General features: G+C 37.5%; 3 protein-coding genes across 4 annotated transcripts; 1 reads left to right on the plus strand and 2 right to left on the minus strand.

Moving 5' to 3' along the window:
• Positions 1-367: 367 nt before the first annotated feature.
• LOC121733756 (activator of 90 kDa heat shock protein ATPase homolog 1) lies at positions 368-3,835 on the minus strand. The gene is made up of 4 exons (XM_042124103.1): positions 3,226-3,835; positions 2,054-2,590; positions 1,320-1,470; positions 368-600 (listed from the first exon to the last, which is right to left on the minus strand). Exons 1-3 carry the CDS (start codon positions 3,580-3,582, stop codon positions 1,339-1,341), a joined length of 1,026 nt encoding a protein of 341 aa, XP_041980037.1. The 5' UTR covers positions 3,583-3,835; the 3' UTR covers positions 368-600; positions 1,320-1,338.
• Positions 3,836-11,013: 7,178 nt separating this feature from the next.
• Positions 11,014-20,246, plus strand: LOC121733640 (short/branched chain specific acyl-CoA dehydrogenase, mitochondrial). The gene is made up of 9 exons (XM_042123954.1): positions 11,014-11,135; positions 11,860-11,974; positions 13,855-13,955; positions 14,150-14,356; positions 15,702-15,872; positions 17,462-17,625; positions 18,442-18,586; positions 18,960-19,095; positions 20,023-20,246. The coding sequence occupies exons 1-9, from the start codon at positions 11,106-11,108 to the stop codon at positions 20,199-20,201; spliced, it is 1,248 nt and encodes a 415-aa protein (XP_041979888.1). The 5' UTR covers positions 11,014-11,105; the 3' UTR covers positions 20,202-20,246.
• A 71-nt stretch (positions 20,247-20,317) lies between these two features.
• On the minus strand, positions 20,318-22,043 carry LOC121733641 (protein FMC1 homolog). Of its 2 annotated transcripts, XM_042123956.1 has the most exons (3): positions 21,900-21,948; positions 21,766-21,829; positions 20,318-21,134 (listed from the first exon to the last, which is right to left on the minus strand). In XM_042123956.1, the coding sequence occupies exon 3, from the start codon at positions 21,122-21,124 to the stop codon at positions 20,801-20,803; it is 324 nt and encodes a 107-aa protein (XP_041979890.1). In that variant the 5' UTR covers positions 21,125-21,134; positions 21,766-21,829; positions 21,900-21,948; the 3' UTR covers positions 20,318-20,800. The 2 variants fall into 2 exon arrangements, with proteins under 2 accessions (XP_041979890.1, XP_041979889.1); XM_042123955.1 differs by having other exon boundaries at positions 21,007-21,829; positions 21,900-22,043.
• Positions 22,044-22,296: the final 253 nt, after the last annotated feature.

Below are 22,296 nucleotides of genomic sequence, written 5' to 3' on the forward strand. Positions count from 1 at the left end.
AAGTCCTATCCCATTGTCTACTGTAGATCTGTGCCAAATTTTATCAATATTGACAACAGTTTTAGAGTATTTTTGGAATAAACAATATTTCCTTGAGTGTTCCTTAATGAATTACCAATGCCAGAGTATAACTAAATCTGTCCTATTATAAGCCGATTTTATTAAGACATATTTTGTAACTGTATCTATAATAATAAGTATTGTACAGGGTAAAATGACTAGTGATTGGACAATATTAGTCATTGGACAAAGCACAAAAACACAATATTTATCTTTATCTATCCTGTTTTTAAAGTAATAGAACGCCTAATTTTAAAGAAAAACAGGTAGTTTTTAAAGCAACCTTAATAAATATTATAGCGTTTTGTGCTCTGTCCAATAACTAGTACTGTCCAAACACTAGTCATTTACCTTACTAGGCAAAACATACTTGGTATGTTTAAAAAATGAAAATCATAAGATTACTCATCTGTTCGGCTTTTTGTACGTTTAACGTATGTCTGTCAGTCAAGCTGTAACTGCTAAACGTCGGAAGGCGCAAAACTCTTGCACATTGTGTGTCACGCCGAGTTGCGATTACGATTTTTATTATAATATTACCTGAAATCAATGAAAATAGCTTTAAGTTTTTGTAAAGTACTAACTATATTTTGTTATTTCTCCGGTGCAAACGAAGACGTCGCGCTCCTGCAGTCCCCTCGTGACCACGGCCGTTGCAACACGGCCGAAACGTCGATAAAAAGTACTAGTAAAGCAACTCGTAGTAGCATTACTATTTGAATAAGTCGCGTTAAGTCCCAATCAAATTTAATTTCAAGTACCAGGACTCAATAATCCAGATGAACGCATGTGTGTTATCCCAGACAATTTACCATCCATCATTAAGATTTAGTAATATTATTAATTATTATTATAGCGAAGTTTTGTCTCTCATAAGCCACTTAACCAATTAATTTAAACTTTAATCAATTAGACAACAGGTATCTGGCAACTGGCAAATGTGGGTAATATGATTGAGCGCCTCAAAGGACGTGGGAGGGCCATGCTTCGGCACGAATGGGCCGGCTCGACCGGAGAAATACCACGGGCTCACAGAAAACCGGCGTGAAATAGCGCTTCCGTCACGAGTTTCCCCATACAAAAGTGAAAAAATTTGGCTCATTCAGCGCTGCTACTTTCACACTGAATTCTATATATAAGGAATGCATACACACCTTAAAGAATTATGACTTAGTTTTGTTACACCGTCGATATCTTGCCAATCTCAGAAACTTTGACAGCGCAATGCAGAATTGTCGATTACAAGCTGGATGCCTTACCTAAACAAGCTAAGCTTCATCACAGGAAGGCTCCGAAGCCGAACGCGCGCTTCATGCTCTCGAAGTAATAGCGTCGCCAGTTCTCCCGGGTCTGGTCCACTTCTGCCGCTGGGACCAGGTCCTGTTTGATGGTCACTAGCGTGTGGTCCTCCTGGAATGTTGATTCATTGATAGAAGAGAGAGAATTTTGGATGCGTTTGCTTATGACATGAAAGTGCTAATTAGCTAAATTATTATTTTGCTTCAACTGAAATGAAAATTATCAACTTTTTTTGTTGTACCTTTTTTTTAACAATTGGTTGTACCTTAAAACTACATCCCTAATGTCCCTAATATAATTTTTAATAATTATTATAACTTCTGTGGACCAATTATTACAATATAAAACCATGGCAATATTGTAATCAAATTATGATAAAGTTAACCACAAAATGTAATGTAACATTACACATGGTGCTGCTTGTCAGTTCTGTTATCCTTGAACTGGGATTGACACCCTACCGCACGTCTATTATAATATTATAATATCATACTAAAAGCCTATATTTTTTCTTAGGTACTATAAACAACTACAAAAAACTACTATTTTTTGTGCCTAGATATATGTACACACAAAATGATATCTAGGCACAAAAAAGAATAAAATTATAATTAACTATATTTAAATTCTTGTAATAACTGAATTCTGTCTTTCAAACAATAAAGAGTAAAAGAAAATAGGAAAATAAAATTACCTTCTCGTCAATATTGAAAGTAACTTCCGAAAAGTGTTGATCGGGCCACTGTTTATATCGCCAGTACTGTACTATTTTCTTGCCGGGAACCAGCTCTCTGAATTCTCCGCTAATATTGCCACCAAAGAGGGAGAATTTTCCCCCCTTTTCTGCCTCCATTTTAACATGTCCCTGTGTGAAAGCCGTCACCATTTCTATGCGAGTCATAGCATCATAAAACTCTTGGGCCCTACACTGGAACTTTTCCGACAGCTCGAGACTCTTGGTATCGAGTTTACAACCTATTTGTTTCTTCTCCGTGGATACTATGGGTTCCATGTTGATTTTCTTGTTGAAACCACTGGTTATTGTGGATACATTATCTGCTTTTATGGGTGCTTCACCCTTCTTTGGCAGGATAAGGCCTTTGGAGAACTCCTCTTTGAGACTTCGGATGTACTCCTGAAGCTGCTTCCGTATTTCAGTCTTGCCAACATTGTGCATGAACGCCTTGGCTCTGTGTGCTTCCTCACCGCTACCTTTAATTGTTACTGTTATCTGAAATTTTAATAAAAAGATTTAATTCAAAGTTATTGTTAGAAAAATTTGTTACTAGTCTGTTGTCTATAAGTGTTCTTATGAGCTATGTAAAATAATTCATATTGTTTAATTCATAAGTTTATAACACAGCTTTATGTAATAGAAATGTACAATCTTGAAAGCACAATGTTAATGTTATGTTTAAAATATTGTATTCTCTAGGCTGGATTATTCTTAATTTGCAGAAATGAGTGCACCACTAGCTAGGCCAAAAATCAAATTGAGTAACAGGCATTTTATGTGATAATAAGCAAGTATTGCTTGATAGAACAACTGTTTAATATAAAAAAAGACCTGCAATACAAAGGCCCTAAGAATATGTTATGACGATTAGAAGTTTTGATACAGCTCTACCCTAAGGTTCACTAAAACACAGATTTTTATCCCAACGCTTCCTGATAATGATTGCTATCCTTATCAGGAAGTGTTTGGAGGTGCCTGTTTCAACACTTCCTGATAAGTATTGCTATCCACATGACAGATAGAGTATGGAGTACCTGTCAGATAAGTTGTGGATAGCCTATCTGGCACTTATCAGGAAGTGGTGAAACAGCCCCTTAATGTATTATTTTAAAAAAATGTATACCACTCACATCAACTTCACTGACATCGTTCTCCTCCGAGAGGTTGGGAATGTGCACCTCACCCTTGACTTTGTCTGCTGAGCCAGCCAGCAAACCCTCCCACTTCAGCTTGATATCCCACTCGTAGAAGAAAATCAGCTTCCCTTTCCTGTTATTCGCCGTCGCTTCTCCCTCTATCTTCTCCACCTCAGTGATCTTACAGTCTATGCCATTTTGGGCTATTTTTAAGTTATTCAGCAGCTCCTTGAGTCGGTCTTTCGACCATGGCCCGGCGTTTTTCTCTGTCCAGTGCCAGTTATTGACGTTCGTCGCGTCCGGCCTCTCCTCCACGATCCATCGTGGATCACCTTCGCCCCATTTAGCCATGACAAACTATGCACGAGGTCTCACGATAGACTAGACAGCTGTCTCAAGATACGATTCGCGTCTTAGCCGTAGCTAACACGATTCTCCGATGAATTACTCTATAACGATCGCAAGCACAGCGGGAGTTTCACACAGAAATCACTTTAGATTGTTCAATAAATCGACCGCAGCAAATTATTCACCGTTTTCGAGATTTTCGAGAAAAATCGCAGGACATGAGCAGCAACAAATGACATTGACAGATCTCGTTTGACAGAGGATAGCTCACAGTAAAAATGTTGACCGCTACAAAACAAGAAAATTCCCAAAAATGCATTATTGTTGTAAAATAATATGCATGAATTACCACAAAGATATTGTTTTTTTCTCATAAGATTTAATTTGTTTCAAACATTCTAAATTTAATGTTCTCTGTGTGGCGGTACCCACAATTCGCCTAACATTCCTGCATCGCGCGATCGATCGCCGCATCGGCATCATCGGGCTTTCTCACTACACCGACCGGTCAGCAAGCAGAGTACATCTCTCCTGGTCTGCACGTAGCATCGGCCCCGCACGGCAGCTATCCAACTCACTGGATCCCGTGCAGCAAGCATCACAGTTCCGACTCACTGGGACTCACTGCAACAGTTCCGACTCACTGGAACTCACTGGCATTGGCGACTCAAGCGACAAGACTTCTAGATTCGACCTCCGGTCTTCGGGGGGGAGTGATGTGGCGGTACCCACAATTCGCCTAACATTCCTGCATCGCGCTATCGAAGTTTTCTGAGCGCGTCGGTATATATACGACAGCTGAGATGTATCACGTGGGCTTCGGCCTGACCGAGCATAACACCTCGCTCGGTCGGAAGATGACGATATTATTTATGACCCTTCGAATGCCTTTTTTTAATTATTTAAACTTGTTAACACTTAACTCCTAGTTATATTCTGTACTAGCTGTTGCCCGCGACTTCGTCCGCGTGGACTTCAGTTTATAGCGCGCGGTGTCAGTATAAATGTTGTCAAAAGCTTTTTAAAATAAATTAAAATACCCAAAAACAGCTGTGCAGTGTGCACATAATATTTCATTATTTTAAACTAAACTTTATTTAAGTATGCCAAATTTTGAAGCTTATATTTTAGCCCCCCATTACACAACTTTACCCATAAACTATAATTTATCATTGACAGGTTTAAGGTTACGTCACTGCATAGATAAAGTACTGAGTAGTTAGATAAATAAAAGCGTGTATAACAATCGAAAGAATCGAAAGGTCGTAAATTGAGATGGTACCACGTCTTACAGAATCACTTAAAAGCAAGCGATATCGATCGATCGATCGCGATTTAGACGACTCTTGGCGCCATCTGTTATGAATTTTTGGAACTAACTTAATTTGACAGTAGATTCAAGACTGATAAGTTTTCTATACAATATGCATTTTTGTCATTTATGAGCTATCGGTCAGATTTTTTTGGCTCATTTATTTAAGTACTAATTTACTTTAATTTTTAGACTTTTTAAACTTTATAATATAGTTGTTGCCCGCGACTACGTCCGCGTGGACTATAGTTAATAGCGTACGGTGGTTTCCGTTTCCGTGGGAATGCCGTGATAAAATGTCCAAAATAAAATATTCTAATTTGAAAATTTAATAAATATCCAAATAGCGCCATCTGTTGTCATATAATAAAACTAAAATAACAACTATCGAACTAAATTAATGCCCTATTGACTGCCTTAGATAAAATTTTATTTGGTTGGAATTGGGATAGCTCTGCACTGTAATCATGCTTACAATACTTATTAGTTAAGTATTACTATTTTTATGTAATTTTAATTTTTTTAAATGTATTATGTTATATATTAAATGTCTTACATTTAGTAAAAATTAAAATTGCATAAAAATTCTCATACAGCTATCCGTATTAAACATTGTACGGTACCTATGTCGGATAGGTATGAGCATGTTTAAACAATGATTACGAATGAATAATAATAATAATAATATTTATGGACACTTCGCACCACGTCAGTCTGGCTCCATGCCTACAGGACAGTTAATACAGCTTACAGGTGCCAGACAACGGAAATATACTATATAGGTATATTTTTATAATATTATACATAAAATATATTTAAGACTAGCTATTGCCCGCGACTTCGTCCGCGTGGACCTTTGTTAATAGTTGTTCCCGTACATCGATTGAATCGCTTACGCGCAAATCAGAAAAGTATATTGTGTGGGAACCGCACATTTTTCCGGGACAAAAAACATTCCTTGTCCCAGACTCAAATTTCATCAAAATAGATTAAATAGTTTAGGCGAGAATCATAAAAGTTTCTTGTGCGGGAACCGTATATTTTCCGGGATAAAAATATACCGAATTTCATTAAAATGAGTCCAGCCGCTTACGCGTGATATTGTCGTGACCACGCGAAACATAAAGTTCCGCGCGGCTTCGCCCGTGTATATTAGATATTTCACAAACAAATTGGTCCACAAATAATAGCCTATGATCCTTCACGTGGTCTACTTCTTATCTGTGCCAAATAACAGAAAATTTGCTTCAGTAGATTCGAAAGCTTTCACCATTTTTTTATTTAAAAATCTTGATTTTTTTTTGACTACATTTAAACGCATTTATTTTACTCATGCTGATAATCCTTATCAAAATAAATTATTTTATCAATAAGTACAGTTTGTGTAGATAATATTTTGTCTTTGAATGATTAAATTGGACGTTTGGTTTAGAAGCTATGGCGAAATTAAAAATTGCGATTTACGCCCGTTTCGAAGTGGGCGCTACCAAGGCGGGGATGCGCAGTAGCGAAGATTATGACCGGCCCTGCAGCTGGTGAATCCTACTATCCTACTTCCTACTAATATTATAAAGGCGAAAGTTTGTTTGGATGTGTGGATGTATGGATGGATGTATGAATGTTTGTTACTCTTTCACGCAAAAACTACTGAACGGATTTTAATGAAACTTTACAATAATGTAGCTTTAAATACATCAGAATAACACATAGGCTACAATTTTAACGGACTTTCAAAATAGGAAAGGTGTTATGTTCGTTTTTTTATATTCAACGATTACTCCGCCGTTTGTTAACCGATTTTCAAATTTTTTCTTTTGGTATATTTACCAAAAGAAGGTATTATCCTAAGGTAAGGGTATTATCCTGATTTGGTATTACATTCACAAAAGTGGTGATCTGATGAAGGATCCATAAGTAATCGAGGGAACTCCTCAAAATTTATAGAGAAACGTGTGGTGACTTCGGTTTCGTGAGAAGTATTCTAAGCATATACTACCAACAAGTAAGATTTTGCACCGAGGTATACCTTGTATACCGTGGTTCGGGAGATGCTGAGAGAACTCCTGATTCTTTAGAAGACAAAATTTTTTTTTCACTTTTGTATGGGTAAGGGCCCGAGCGTCACGAGTTTCCCCATACAAAAGTGAAAAAATTTTTTGGTCTTTCAGCGCTGCTACTTTCACAGTGAACTCTCTACTAGGGACACGCACATACCCTAAAGTATTATCACTATTTTTGTTACACCCTGTAGATACAAGTTTGGGAGTTTCGGCGTTGTTTTAAGAACGGAAAGCATATGCTACTATGCAAATTACATTCGTCATCATCATCATCACTACCATAAACCATAACCAACATAACCATGTGTCGTCCCGTTTTGACCCTATTATTGGTACTATTCATAGTCTTTTATGATATATCACTTAAACCGCGGGTAACGCCGCGGGGCACATTCACTAGTGGTATACTATAAAACCTTTAAAAAAATTTATGGGGCCTCCCTTACACATCAAGCGGGGATAATTCTTTTTATGTCGCGTCCACTCCAGCGTGTGTGGTGTCGTTGATTAGGGATTTTAAAAATATTACGAGTATTCCAAGATCATTTTCCGATTTAGGGATCCATTTGTGAAATATGCAAAGTTTTAAAGTGGAAGAAATCATTAGTGTCCAGTGTCTCCCCTTCTACCAGCTATTAGCTAAACGGTTGATTCTGAAAAATATGTGGAAAAATTCACGGGAGTAGAAAATATGCTAAATTTAAAAAGAAAATTATCACGGCTAAGAACACTTCATAAGTTATTGAGTACAAAGGAAGTTTTCGTTCAAATTCCTTTGAATGTAACTGAGAACATGTTGTTAGTAGTGTAAAAAGTAGCGCATTGATTTAATGCGGATGCGGATGCAGATGCGGATGTCCAAATATATGCGGATGCTCCGCATTTACGGATGCGGATGCGGATATTTCCAACATTCCTAGACCATGCGCTTAACCCACGCTAAACTAACTGAGCTACGGAGCCATCGGTAATAAAAACGACATCTGCTGTCACATATAGGAACTACAATGCGAATTAATTTTCATGGACATAAGACATTTTCCCTTATCAAAATGTAGCCTTGTCCTTTCTCAGGCTCTAGAATAGATGTGTACAAAATTTCATTGCAATCGGTTCAGTAGCTTTGGCGTGAAAGGGAGACAGACTGACAGACAGACAGACAGACACTTTCGCATTTATAACATTAGTATGGATAAATACAAAAGTAAATTGTTTTGGAATTCTTATTCGTCTTTGTATCATGTTACCCATATTTCAGGGAAAGCGCTTTAAGTTGGCAACACTTCAAATGTTTCCCGTATGTTCTAGAAACCCATTGTAGCCAGCGTAAAAATGTGCAAACGTCAAAAGGTTATTGCCATTGCGACAAGGTAAATCATAATGTTTTGATCAATAAATAATAATAATAATAATAGTATGGTAGCAGTACATAAAATAAAAGTAAATAATATAAACAAGAATTCATTCCTAAAAACTCTGAACTTATTAATTTTATAATATCTCTAGAGAAAGTTATATGTATTAATTTTGGAACTTAATCATAGATGTCGCTTTAGCCTTAATCACATTTGCCGCTAGATGGGGTTCCACAGAATATTCAAAAATGTAAAATTTAAAATCCTCCTGTCCATAAGTCGGAGTTTTGAAGTCTTACCGCCGTACTCAGAGACATTTAATTATGATTAACCTTCAATTTAATGAAGAGTTTGACAGATAATGTATGGGGGCTTATGTCAACATTTTGAATTACTTAATTACATTTAACTAATTAATGTTCCACTCTGAATGCGGCAGTGAACAACAAAAAATTTTTAAAAAATCATACACGACACAAAGTCTAAAATGCTCCAATACTAGGTTTTGTTTCAATTTTGCAGTGTTGAGCCCACGAAGCTATAAAACAAAGGTTGAGCCATAATTTTTTTCAGTTATGAATGGTTATGAACAGAAAATCTGTACGTACCTACACGTAAACCGACAAATGGTCATCATATTATTATTATTGTTTTCGAAAGATGTGACACAAAATAAAGATTAATACTTATTTAAAAAAAACTCTGCACGCGACATTTGTAAAGGTACCTACTTATTTACTGAGTAGGCGATTGCCATTGATATAAAATTAAAATAATGATGTAAGAACTGACGTCAAGTTAAAATAAATCGCTATGCACATACGCTTACAATAACACAAATATAAACTACTTTTGAAAGCGATTTTTTTACAAATTTGAACAATTAGGGTGGGTTGCATCAACTTACTTTAACTATATTTTTTAAACGGGCTTTGGCCCACCACACATTCCCACCACTGTATCTCCTGTGTCGCCAGGATCGACAGCGGCATCCAACCACGAAAACCCTTTGATATGATCTCAGGGAGCCCGAGGGACATGCTAAAGCTGTCTTGGGACCCGCAACGAAATTAATCAGAAGAAAATAGGAGGAGTAGGAAGAATTCCAGATTCCCTCCCCAATATAAAGCGGGAGACAGCACAAAGTTGCAGTGACCGAAAGTCAAAGAACTGAAGGGGAGAAGCACCACGGGAATTTAACGTTAATAATAATAGTGACTACTATGCTACAGCTAAATTAATTTATTGTGTTAGACTGTTGCCAATAGTAATTGTGACAAAAACGCTTGAAGGCACGGAAGTTCCTAGCGCTGTCCACGAGATCACCGTAGTATGCGACACCAGATGTGCAGAGTAGGTTGTTTAGCATTGTAGTTCTTTCGTCCTGCCAGAGACTGCACTCCCAGAGAACATGATGAGCTGTTTGTTCAAACATGTTGCCTTCGGTCGAGCACTCGCACATGGGTGATGCTACCAGATTAAATCCGTAGAGTTTGGCCTTAAAATTTCCATGACCGGTCAGGAATTGAGAAACGCAGTGATCAATATCCATCCAATGTTTGGATAGTCGTTCACGAATATTAGGGAAAAAATTATAAAGATGTCGCCCTTTGGTGGAACAGTCCCAACGCGTCTGCCATTCGGAGATTAGGCTTTGCAAAGAGTTTTCTAAAGGTTCAAACAATCTTGCTATTTTATTTTTATCGCGAGCGCTTAAAAAGAACGGGTTGTCAATGTTTTTGTTATGATAGTACATTGTCGCACGACGCTGAATCTCAAGGTCAACGGGTAAAACTCCGGCTAACACGGGCAAGGCTTCGGTGCTTGTGGTTCTGTAAGCTTTGCACAAGAATATAAGAGCAAGACGTTGGCTTTGTAGCAACTTGCGACGAGCCGCGCCGATAGTTGCTCTGTCGGCCCACACGGGGGCCCCGTAGCAAATATAAATATAATACTTTAACTATAACTGTAACTTAAACTACAATGCGAAATGTCAAATCTTTGGTTAAAGTTAAAAATGAACGCCATCAAGACGCCATATTTAACCATAACCATAGAGCTCGACAAGGCTTTAAATGCACGTGGCGAAAAAAGGAACTAACACTGCCATCAATCATCATACAAAAACGCCTTTTTTGACAGTTCTCCTTTACAAGCAGCGCCCCCGCCCACATTCTTATAAAGCCTTGTCGGACCAACAAGTAGCAACGTGAAGTCAAAGTTAAGGTTAAAGTTTTAGCCTTAACTATAACCATAACTTTGGCCATAACTTTAACTTTAACCTTATGCTCTAAGACTTTAACTACACCTCTGGTGCAACCCAACCTTATAATCTGTACCTACTTGATACAATAATTTTCAACAAAAATAACAGTTACAACATTATTCTTACTACCGTACTGCAATACTGTACGTAACAAATACAACTCTAAAGTCTAGTAGACCGTAATAAAAATGTCGATGTCATTTTCCAAAAAAAAAAAAATACAGAGTTTTGAAACCTTTTCTTCACTGCTTCGTTTTTGTTATTAGCTATCGCTACTATAGTGCTTATGATTTAAATTACTTAACTAAACTTAACGAAATTCACTTGGAATACAACGATAGCATATTTATATGTAACCCGAAAGTAGCATCCACTAACAAATCTAGATTGAAAAATATCAATGGTTTTAAAACTTGTTATCTGAGTGAGGGAGATATCGAGTATTTATACTATTTTGTAACCGGTAACCAGTCTGAGCTGCGCCTGAGTCTCGAGAGCTAGTGCCACTTTGTATTCCATCTAAAATAAGTACAATGAATCCTCTGCGCCGTGTTGGCACCAAGGTTTGTAGTTTTTTTTATTGGTTCTAAATTGATCAAGTGCATTTGAAAATAGAACGTGAAAATAGAAATGCAAGACCCGCGTCTCTGTTATTTTACAAATAAAAATATTGAGAACCGCGAAAAAAAAACCACATGTTTTACCTATACTCAACCTATACATAATTGTTTATTTGCTTTTGTAATAAATTATAAATTAATTATTTGAGACAGCGGTTTTCCAGTAAGTACATTTTTTTTTCAATTACGCCTTTTACGGTCCGGTTTACGGTGTATTCATTATCAGCTAAGTATACAAAAATGTAACTTATGTTATTATTTATAATAATACTGGCTATTAAGTAACATTTTGTTATAATATCTGGAGGCTTAAAGCGTTCAATAAAACCAGGTACCTACTTACTATAGTTATTAGAAATATTAAACAGATACTCAACATTATTTATGTTATTAAATAGGACGTAGTAGTAGCACAGGACCCTTTTGTATGGGATCAATTATAATCAATTTCTTCTCACAAACGCTAAATTGCCTGAGTGCTTCAAGGAGATTTTCATCGGAGGATACTCAACATCTTGTTTGTGTGATATTATCTGAGATTCAATGGTATTGTATTATGAAGTCTTGATCTATTTGATGTACCAAATCAACGAAGCAATATTATAAAACTTATCTTTATTATTATCCCCTGAACCTTCTCATCGAATCATAAATAATATAATTACAGGTGTTGGAGCAATGGAGGGCGCCTGTTGCTGTAGCCGCCAAGGCAAAGTACAGCACAGAAACTCCAAGACCACTGACTATGCTGACTGATGATGAACTGGCGATGAAGGAAACGAGTACGTTTAATTGTATTGATAAAAAATATTCTAATTAACGATACAGATAAACTAGTCCATAATGGCAATTTGAATAAAATCACGCTTAAAATTCTTCCGAGCACATAATATTGTACTTACCTACTATTATATACATTTTTGTACTATGTATGTAGATTCATCATCAGGTTTGCATATGAAAAATCATAGCAAGCACCAAAAACAAGAATCAAAAATCATTTTACAAATTTTATGAGCCTGGGTTATAATAAGCCTTTTAAAAACAACTCGCGTGATACGGCTCAAGGCCAACTCGCCGGCTCATTTGTAAAAGGTTATTATGATTGTCAGTCGAAAGAGTTGTTTCCATTTGAATTTTTTATTAGGATTTTATTGTTTGCTCAGATATTATATCGATTTTGTTTCATTGATTCTACTAGCCTCTTCTTTTCTGTGTGTTTAAATATTTTTAAACACTCAAAACAAACACTCTGCTAAAATGACTTACGAAAATCAAAAAAACATTAACGTAGTCATTGAAAATATATAAATATTTAAATTAAATTACTATAAATATGGGTGTGAGTAACATAAATTATGATGTTTTTGTGCCCCCGGTCATATCAGTTGTTTGTAGCTCTTATCGAAAGCAAACATAGTACATAATATTATGTAAAATATTCAAATATTATTTAACACAAGGTACCTATTAAGTTTAAAATTTCGTGTTTGTCGGTACTTTCATAATTCATATTACAAGTACTTAATGACAGGAGAGATAATACTAACTTTATGATAATACTAATAATGTAAAAAGTTATAAGTTGATATTGAAAACAGGTGCCTTACTCCCGAAACTAAAAAAATAGCGCTATTTTAGGATAGGTATGTCTAAAGCAATGATATTCTATGTTACTAACGTAACTAGATTGGAAGTTTACGGTAGCAACGCGTTGCCACTTCGAAGATGCCTGCAGGCATATCTCACATACATAATGATTAATGACATAACGAATATATGACTTGACATTGTCTTTTGAACAAAAAAGTGGTTACGCATTTCTGAGAATCTTTTGTAAGACATTGCTACTCTAGTATTTTAGAAACTCATTGGTCTAAAGTGTCAAAAAACCGTTGAAATCGAAAATCGATATCGATATCAGTTTCGGGAGTAAGGCACCTGGACAATATGTTTAAATTAAAAATCAAATGAAAAAAACATATCCATCTTAGTTTAAATGACTTAAAGTTGTAATGCCAGCCAGCATCTACTTGTTAGTCAACACATGAGGATTTTTTCATCTCCGAATTAATGATAACAAAATTTTTGTTCTTTGTTTAACGTTCGAGTCAGAGATAAACAAGTCATATTGTAATATTTGATAAGTAATGATTACGTGTACGATATGTTATCTCCCCGATAATGTCATATTATGAGTGTTTATTAAATACAAGTACTTAGTACCAAAAAAATATATCTACCTACTAAACCTTGACCTTTCACACCCTTTTTCACAAAAAGGTTGCGAACCCCTGGATATTTGACAAACGTAAAACAAAAAAATATGAAATAATAGTTTTTATTATTCGTAGGAAATAAGTAGGTAGGTATTTTTATTTTTTATTACAATATATTTTTTTATAATTTTATTATTGAACATACCTACTTCCAAAAGAAACCACAAGATTCTGGAATTTGATATGAGATATGACATAGTACCTACCTCGTAGGTATCTTGTTTAGGTTAGCAGGATTAAATTTCTAAAGATTTTAACATCTTTAAATAGACAAAATATTAATAAGCTTCTTTTCTCATCAAGTTTATAAGTAATATTATTAAGTAAATTAAGTAAATATAAAATATATTATTTAATAAGTAAGTAATCATGTTTTGTTGCAGTAAGAAAACTAGCCACTGATCAAATCGCGCCTTTGGTCAGGAAAATGGACGACGAACACAAAATAGACGACGGGATCAGACAGATGCTCTTCGACAATGGTGTAAGTTATAATTATTATTATTATAAATCCTACAAAATATTATACAAATTTAAATTCGCTCGCAGAAATTGCTGATTAGAACTTTTAAATTTTTTATTCGCGAGGATTTTTTTTTAAACTTTCGGCGCCAAGTTTTGTTTTTTTTTACAAAGTTTCCGAACGACCAAAGGCATTCCTACGTAATTCCATTTCAGTTAATGGGTATAGAGACTCCGGCTGAATACAGCGGTTCTGGCTGTGGTTTCCTCACCATGATGTTGGTGGTAGAAGAACTGTCACGGGTGGACCCATCAGTAGCCGCATATGTGGATATCCACAACACTCTAGTCAACTCCCTCTTCATGAAAGTAGGAACAGAAGAACAGAAGAAGAAATACCTGACAAAGTTGTGTACAGAATACGTAAGTAGGCTTAGCTTTATTCTTAATATCTACTTATTTTGTAGGTTACAATTAGTATAGTTTAGATAGAAAACTCAGAAGATAATACCTACAAGATGTAAGTGTAAACTGTAAACACCGTTGTCCTTGAAACCATCAAATGAGCCCGTCATAATGAACAACTTTTTCTATGAGAACAATGCTGGGAACTCAAAAAAAGCCGTCTTCATACCCATACAAATTGCCGATCCGGGCATCCGTATGAAAAGTTTTTCATTCATTTTGGCGGGCTCATTAATTGATGGTTTACACTAACACACTGTATAGCCTGGGTTATATCTATTATTTAGACGACATCTACAGCGCCCTACTCACACATCTGCCGCAGGGGCAATCTAGGGTGTAGGAGTGGGGATGACCCTTAATGGCATCCTTAATTGTGATGTGTGTAGGTATGCAGGGGCAATTTGGAGAATTGGCCCTGCGGCAGGACGGCAGGGGCGCGAGACCATCCTTGATCTCTAAGTCGACCCTGCCGTCGCTGCGTGTGTAGCGCGATTGGGGCAATTTCTCAGTCAGTTTCAACAAGTCTCAGGAATCATTGTTGACATCAATTGTGGTGATATAATATAACTAAATTTCAAATCCTCGTAGGTTTGTCCACTGGCCAAAGTAGTAGCAATTAATCGTTCTCTAGCGCTTACGGCATTCCGCATCAATGTATTTTTTTTTCTATAAATGGTGCCACCATTGCAAGAAGCTCTTCAAAAGAGTCAAAATCCATCCGTAAAAAGTTATTGAAGTCATCTACTTCCAGTTCTTTTTTTGAGGTAGCACCACAGAAAGCACCAAGGCTACTCCAATCTTTTGATTGGTCGATAATACGGGTGCCATTCTCAATACGTGTGCTCAGCTCAGCTTCTCGGAAACACTGCACGGCAGGCAAGTGTGTAGAGATACTCCCGATATCACCACAATCGCCATGCACCCTAGATTGCCCCTACGGCAGGTGTGTGAGTAGCGTCCTTACCTCTACTACCGACGACTAATAATAATCGATAATTAGAAGTTACCTGCTAAGAATTAAGTTCGTCATAAATCATAATAGGTACGTTTTATCAGGTTTTACTAAGTATCTTTAATCTTAGTTAGACACATACTTTTAGCGGGTTCTTCGGGTTGGATGGAGTAATAGTGATCAGTGGCGGCCTTACCCCTTGCGAGGCCCAGGGCGGAAGGTGTTTGCGAGGGCCGAGGCCCTTTGTCTTACGAAAAAATACCTTGCAAGGCCGTTGCAGGGCGATCGCCCTGTTTGCCACCCCTGATAATAATAAACAAGAGACGTACTACATAACCATCATTCCAGGCAGGCAGCTTCTGTCTGACGGAACCCACGTCGGGCTCCGATGCTTTCTCCCTCAAGACGGTGGCCAAGAAGGACGGCAACCACTACGTCATCAACGGCTCCAAGATGTGGATCTCAAACTCGGACGTCGCTGGAGTCTTCCTGGTTATGGCGAATGCTGACCCCTCCAAGGTAAATGCTGGTACTTTAGTTATACCTTATAATGTTGACAATATCCTTATACTAGCTAAAAGTAGGGTTGCCATTACCTTTATTGCCGTCGCTGGTCTAGCACGACAAAAATCCCGGACATTTGGCCGAAATATGGCTATTTCCCCGGACACCTATTAAAACTATTTACTATTACGTCCCAATTTTTTCAACAAAAATTTGTAAAAATTTGATTAACTTAAGTCCTTGAAATCGTACTCGATTTTGATCAAAGAAGAAAGAAAGTGTGTATGCTTAGCGAGTTTTTATCTTTCGTTTATTGCTGCCTGGCTAAAAAGTTGGATATCTCTCAACAAAAGTCTCCGGATTTCACCCGGACGCCCTTCAAACTAGGACAAATCCGGGGAAATCCGGACGGATGGCAACCCTAGCTAAAAGCCGAGCTTTGTGAGGGCTCGCGTCGTCACACCTTGACTGACTGGTCATGACACATCTACATTTATATAAATAAAAATTACTATGTTAAAGCACAAATTTATAGGCGTGATAGTTTTTTCCGTAAAGTGTACCACAAAATGTATAGGTTGTGGGATATATATAATCAGGGCTCGCTTCGCTCGCCCTGATTATAGTCTAAGATACTCTATGTAGATTGTAGACTAAAGGTCTATGGGTAATATAAAAATACCCCCACACCGTTTTCGGTGACGGTGGCCGGTTTTTTTAAACGAGGCCAGTTACGCAGAAGTTATTCTACAGTGCCCTTGTGTGTGCGCAATACACAAGAGCAAATTATAACGGTAACATAAGTGGGACGGACGACCGACACGACTGGCGAGAGATCCATTAGTGAGACCGATTTATTATGTCCATCCGACGCACTATTCAAGTTGGGCATTGCCTTTATGTTAATGAAGTTGCATTTAATTTTATGCCTCAGACTAATCTGTAAAACACAGCGTCAAGCCCCTACGCCTGTAGAATAATAATAAGCAATATTGCGTCATGACGATATCAAATGGGTCAATACTGCCTTATCAGAGCAAACAAGTCATCATAATATTTTGTTAATTAAACATTAATTTCACAAGTAGATACGTCAGAATATCTCGAAACGTCCTAAAAGTTGCTTATCAGTTTTCGTATAGCCAGAAAAATATTCAAGGTCTATGTAGATACTAAGTAAGTAGCTACTATACATAGCCAACAACATTCTTCACGTTTGCCTATCACGGAATATGCACTAAGTGTCTAAACACACCATGCCGAAGTTCCGCGGCGGAAATTCCGCATGATTACGTCAGCAATGTCAAACGCATACAATATAACGCGACGCGACGGAATTTCGGCATGGTGTGTCATGGGTAATTTAAAATACATTACAGGCGCAATCAAGCCGAACTTTCGCCGCGGAAATTCGGCATAGTGTGTTTAGACACTAAAGAGGGGAAAATGAAAAAAACTGTCAAAAAACTCAGGACCTAACCAGCACTTGAACAATGAGCACCTTCAACTCTTCGCAGGGTTTCAAAGAGACCAAAGACCTTTTGAACTTTCCTCTCGTTTCTCTCATCAGAGCTAATCAGCTAACACCTTGGATTTCTCCTCAGGGCTACAAAGGCATTACCACCTTCATCGTTGAGCGCGACACTCCCGGTCTAAGCGTGGCCAAACCGGAGAACAAACTGGGTATCCGAGCCTCGGGCACTTGCATGGTCCACTTTGACAACGTCAGGGTACCGGAAGAGAATATACTGGGAGAATATGGACATGGGTAAGTTTTAAATTCTTTCCTATGATAGGACCATGCGCCAATGACCATAATCAAGGTTATGGTCAGGCCTGGATTTATGTATAGGCAGTATAGGACATAGCCTGTGGGCGGCAGCGTCCTATGGCGTCCTAGGCGTCCTAGGGGCGGCAAAATTAAAATGGCCTATACTCATAAAGATATAAATCCAGCCCTGGTTATGGTGGTAAAAACCTGTGACAAACTATAAGCTATGATTCCGAATCTCGTTATGTTATGGAAGTCTTCTCTCTATTTCTGTTATGAACTAAGACAGTGCTTTGGCCTGACCAAGCATACCAACAAGTTGGGGCTCCCACAAATAATACCACAAAACCTTAATGCCTTCTCTTTTATAAGCAAACCATTGAAGACAGTTAATACCTATTGATATTAATTAACCCAAGATTATACCATACACTTAAGGGCTTGAAGATATCCCGTAACCTAAGTTCTACGCATAAAGTTAATATACCTAGCGAAATAGAGAAACAAAGGCTTGAGCAAGAGAGATGTCACTATCAGTAACACTGCGTGGTAAAAAGAGACGTGTGATACATGACTGCAGCACTCTTTTTTTGACGTCCAGTCGGCACGTGCCGCACGTTGACAATTTATTCATAGAAATCATGTTCAATCATGCTTGTGTAAGTGTATATGTACACATTTTTACACACAGATGAAACCAATTTCGGTTTCGTTTGACAGCTCGAGATTGTTGCTCTATTCCGCTAGGTATATTAACTTTATGGTTCTACGCAAATGACTGTCCTAAAACTTTCTTTCTCTCTCTCCCCACAGCTACAAATACGCAGCCGGTTTCCTCAACGAGGGTCGTATCGGTATCGCGGCGCAGATGGTCGGTCTCTGCCAGGGCTGCATGGACGCCACCATCCCCTATACCCTCGAGAGGAAGCAGTTCGGCAACAAAATTTATGCTTATCAGGTAATTTCCAACGCTGTTGGAACTTCCAACACGGTGCGTTTGACGCGTAGCAGGTGGTGGTAAACTGCTAACAAATGTGTGATCAGCTTAAAAGGGAAATGCAAAACACAAAACAACACAGAAGATTGGTACTTCTCATAACCTCTTTGTACTATCAGAGAATTTGATTCCTAGGCAGATAGTGGACCTACGAAGTTTGGTCGCGTTGCGTCACACCCAGCCGACAGATCACAATTTTTGACAATTGAATTAACATGATCCGACCAAATGACGTTGGTATTTTAACTGCCTAGAAATCAATTTCCTCGTACACTCAGCATGGCAACTGAGTTTTTTGATCCGTTTCATCAAAATTCTTGTTTACCTCCCCCAGGGAATCAGCTACCAGATCGCTCACCTGCAAACGCAGTTGGAAGCCGCTCGCCTGCTCATGTACAACGCGGCCAGACTCAAGGAGCACGGCATGCCGTTTGTCAAGGAGGCGGCCATGGCGAAATATTACGCGTCAGGTATGAATTTAAAAAATATAATTTTATATACACTCTATACCTATAGGTACGGACATACAGCTAGACAAGGCTTTAAATGAACGTGGGAGACATTGACGGGAGCGCTGCTGGTAAAGGAGAACTGTCAAACACATGTCAAAAATGACGTTTTTATATGATAGAAGCGTTTAGTTCCTTTCCTCGCCAGTCGCCACGTTCATATAAAGCCTTGTCGAACTGTACTGGGTAAGGCTATCGTCAGAGCGGGTACCCGAAATCCGAATACGGACGACGCAACCGTGGCCGACCAAGGAAAAGACTAGATGGCGCGACAAGTTGGACGCATACCAGCCGGGCTGGCCAACGGTGGCGCAGGACCGAGAAAAATGGAAGACCCTGGGGGAGGCCTTTGCCCAGCAGTGGGACAGCATAGGCTAATTAAAAAAGTACCTATACCTACTTCAAATTAATTTAGATGTAAAGGCACTCAGAAAGATTGATGATTACTTATCTTAAATGGTGTTTTGACGTAAACATACAATTACTGTCAATTACTCGTTAAAGTTAAGTATGAATCTGCCCGTGGGGCTTTTGTGTGAAAAAAATTTACTCGACGGCTGATTGTGCCATCGATATTGTGCGATGAATAAGCGTCAGTTAAATTGATTAGTGTTGCATGTTAACGAAGTTTTATTTTAAAACTTCGTTAACATTTGGATGAAAATTCAAAACGAAAGAGAGCATTCAGTTATTCATAAGGGTCAAGCCACATCAAGACGCAATAAAGGGATATTCTAATTTAGAGCTGTATGGCGCAGCTTAGTATGACCACTATTTAGTAATCTGCAGTGGTATGGTAAGGTGCCGCGAGACTTTTCAGACGAAACTTGCAATACTTGAATAGTACACTATCAGACATTTTCTAACACTAAAATATATTTTTTTCAGAAATCGCACAGACCCTAACATCAAAATGCATAGACTTCATGGGCGGCGTTGGATTCACAAGAGACTTCCCCCAGGAGAAATTCTTCCGAGACGCCAAGATAGGTACCATCTATGAGGGTACCAGCAACATGCAGCTACAGACCATTGCCAAACTCATCGAGAAGGAGTATACACAATAAGTTAAAATGTATTATGTTTGTTAAAATAAAATATTTTTACATATTTATTGCCTTTTATTATTAACAAGACGTAAAAAGGAATTTATAAAATGGAGGAAAAGAAAAGAATTTTAAAATAATTGGCAACATTTTATTTGAACACTTTTAAATCTACATCTTTGTACATTAAATATACTAGTTACAATATTATTATTAGTGTAACACAACATAATAATATGCCCATAAGGGCACATACTATCAAAACAGTGAATATTGAGCCTTGCGTAATCAAAATCAGGTGCCATCAAATGAGAATGTCGCATCCTACTCTAACAAACGTGAAATGACATCGTTAGAGCAGGACGCGGTATTCCCATTCGATTGTTTGAGTCTCGAAACGGTTTCATAGTAGGCCTCCAGAGGCTGGTTTGTATAAGTAGTTTGTGAGAAACCATACTATCAGCTCAACTTACAAACTAAGACCAGTAAGTTACATGGGTGTGGGTGACATTGCTTTGCAAAATAATTATAATATTATGTATTATGGCATAGTTGAGACTGGCCTCAGTGTGTGGCGTGGAGCTCCGTCTTAACTTTTTTCTCTTGCAATCCTAAAACTTTTATTTAGGATCATGCGGCAACTTAAATCCAACCATGTTTGCTGTTTCTTCAACGCTACGCTCCCCCTTTCCCTTATACTCAGCATTTATTTCCTTGTATTTCCTCGAATTAGACAAATATTCTTTGTAAGTCTTAGCTCGGTAATGCATTTCGTCTGCCGCTTTGCATAGCTGTTGGTCGGTGGTTTGGTATTTTCTGTACTGATCGAGGATGTATTTCACAGTATCATTTTCTGTCAATTTCGGTGTGCTACTCTGCCTTCTTATTTCAGATAGCAGCTGTCTCAAAGTTACCAAAGCTGGTTTTGTAGTAATCGATGCCATATTGACTTTCCTTGAAAAAATCAAATTGTCAATTTTTCAACCATTAAAGATGTTATAAACTCTTCAGTGTTTTCATAAGTAGGCTTGTCTTGTTTAACCCAAAAGTCTGATGGCACAGAGTCTAGTTTTTCTTTAGTAAAATAGTGAATAGATGTGTCGTTAAATATGTCTTTGTGAACAAAACTGTTTTCTAGATTTATTTCTGTTGTGTATGATGATATTTTGTATATGTATGGTACAATATCTTTTATCAGGCGACTAGGTTGATTTTCAATGAGGGACGTAAAACTATTGCAAATGAGAATACAGTTTTGTAAGTTAGATCCCCAGTTGCTCCAAATAAAGTTATTTGTTAGTTGTTTCGGGCAGTGAGGAAGATACACAATTGTTACACCTTCTTTAGAAATTATGTAACTTCCTTCGTTATTTTCTTCAATAACATTGATATCTAACGATTTTAGCAATGCACACTCGCTGGTAGAAAATATAGGATCGTGTACACTGACTTTTTTAAGTTTTAAAGCCTCTTTTGTACACAATAACAATGCGAGTTGGTATTGAGAAATTAAGCACTCTCCTACATGACCGAGTCCAAAACAAACTATTTCTACAACTTCTTTATGTTTTAAAATACTACTTACAGATTTATTTACGTCTGTAGAGTATGTGGAATTGCGTAAATCTTCAATGCACGACAAAATTCGCCTGTAATAGAAAAATATATTGAAACATAACATAACCTAAAAAGTTGATTTTCACATTCAATTGCAAATACCTGCGAGCTTTAGGTATATTTATTTCAATATTTTCTTTCACAAAAGTGATATCTTTTTGGGGTAATTTCTTTGCTTTGCCCTTTTTAGAACGTAAAATTATCTGAAAACCATCACTGTCGAAGGCAGGTTTTGACATTTTATTAAAAAACTTTGACGTCTGTAGTCTGTCATAAGCAGTTATTTCTTTTTTTTCTTATGGCACTTCGGCTATATTTAAACCATGGCCAGTGTCAAATATTATAAATGGCGGGAAAACAGTATTGTTGCATACAATTTTCAGCATCGTTTCTTTATATCATCAGGTCAAAAGTCTAGTCAAAGTCGAAGTAAAAAGTCAATACAGTCAAGGAATCAAGTCGGTCAATTCAGTAAAGTGGTTGACGCTTTACTGAAACT

This window comes from Aricia agestis, chromosome 14 (genome assembly GCF_905147365.1).
Source record: "Aricia agestis chromosome 14, ilAriAges1.1, whole genome shotgun sequence".
NCBI lineage: Eukaryota > Metazoa > Arthropoda > Insecta > Lepidoptera > Lycaenidae > Aricia > Aricia agestis.

Excerpts from the sequence above, each read along its gene's own strand:
- LOC121733756 (XM_042124103.1), bottom strand. The coding sequence starts at position 3,582 with ATGGCTAAATGGGGCGAAGGTGATCCACGATGGATCGTGGAGGAGAGG. Across the intron at positions 2,591-3,225 it reads ACGATGTCAGTGAAGTTGAT|ATAACAGTAACAATTAAAGG; the intron begins GTGAGTGGTATA and ends TTAAAATTTCAG. Across the intron at positions 1,471-2,053 it reads CTTTCAATATTGACGAGAAG|GAGGACCACACGCTAGTGAC; the intron begins GTAATTTTATTT and ends TCAACATTCCAG.
- LOC121733640 (XM_042123954.1), top strand. The coding sequence starts at position 11,106 with ATGAATCCTCTGCGCCGTGTTGGCACCAAG. Across the intron at positions 13,956-14,149 it reads AGATGCTCTTCGACAATGGT|TTAATGGGTATAGAGACTCC; the intron begins GTAAGTTATAAT and ends ATTCCATTTCAG. Across the intron at positions 17,626-18,441 it reads CTGGGAGAATATGGACATGG|CTACAAATACGCAGCCGGTT; the intron begins GTAAGTTTTAAA and ends CTCTCCCCACAG.
- LOC121733641 (XM_042123955.1), bottom strand. The coding sequence starts at position 22,036 with ATGTCAAAACCTGCCTTCGACAGTGATGGTTTTCAGATAATTTTACGT. Across the intron at positions 21,830-21,899 it reads AATATACCTAAAGCTCGCAG|GCGAATTTTGTCGTGCATTG; the intron begins GTATTTGCAATT and ends TTTCTATTACAG.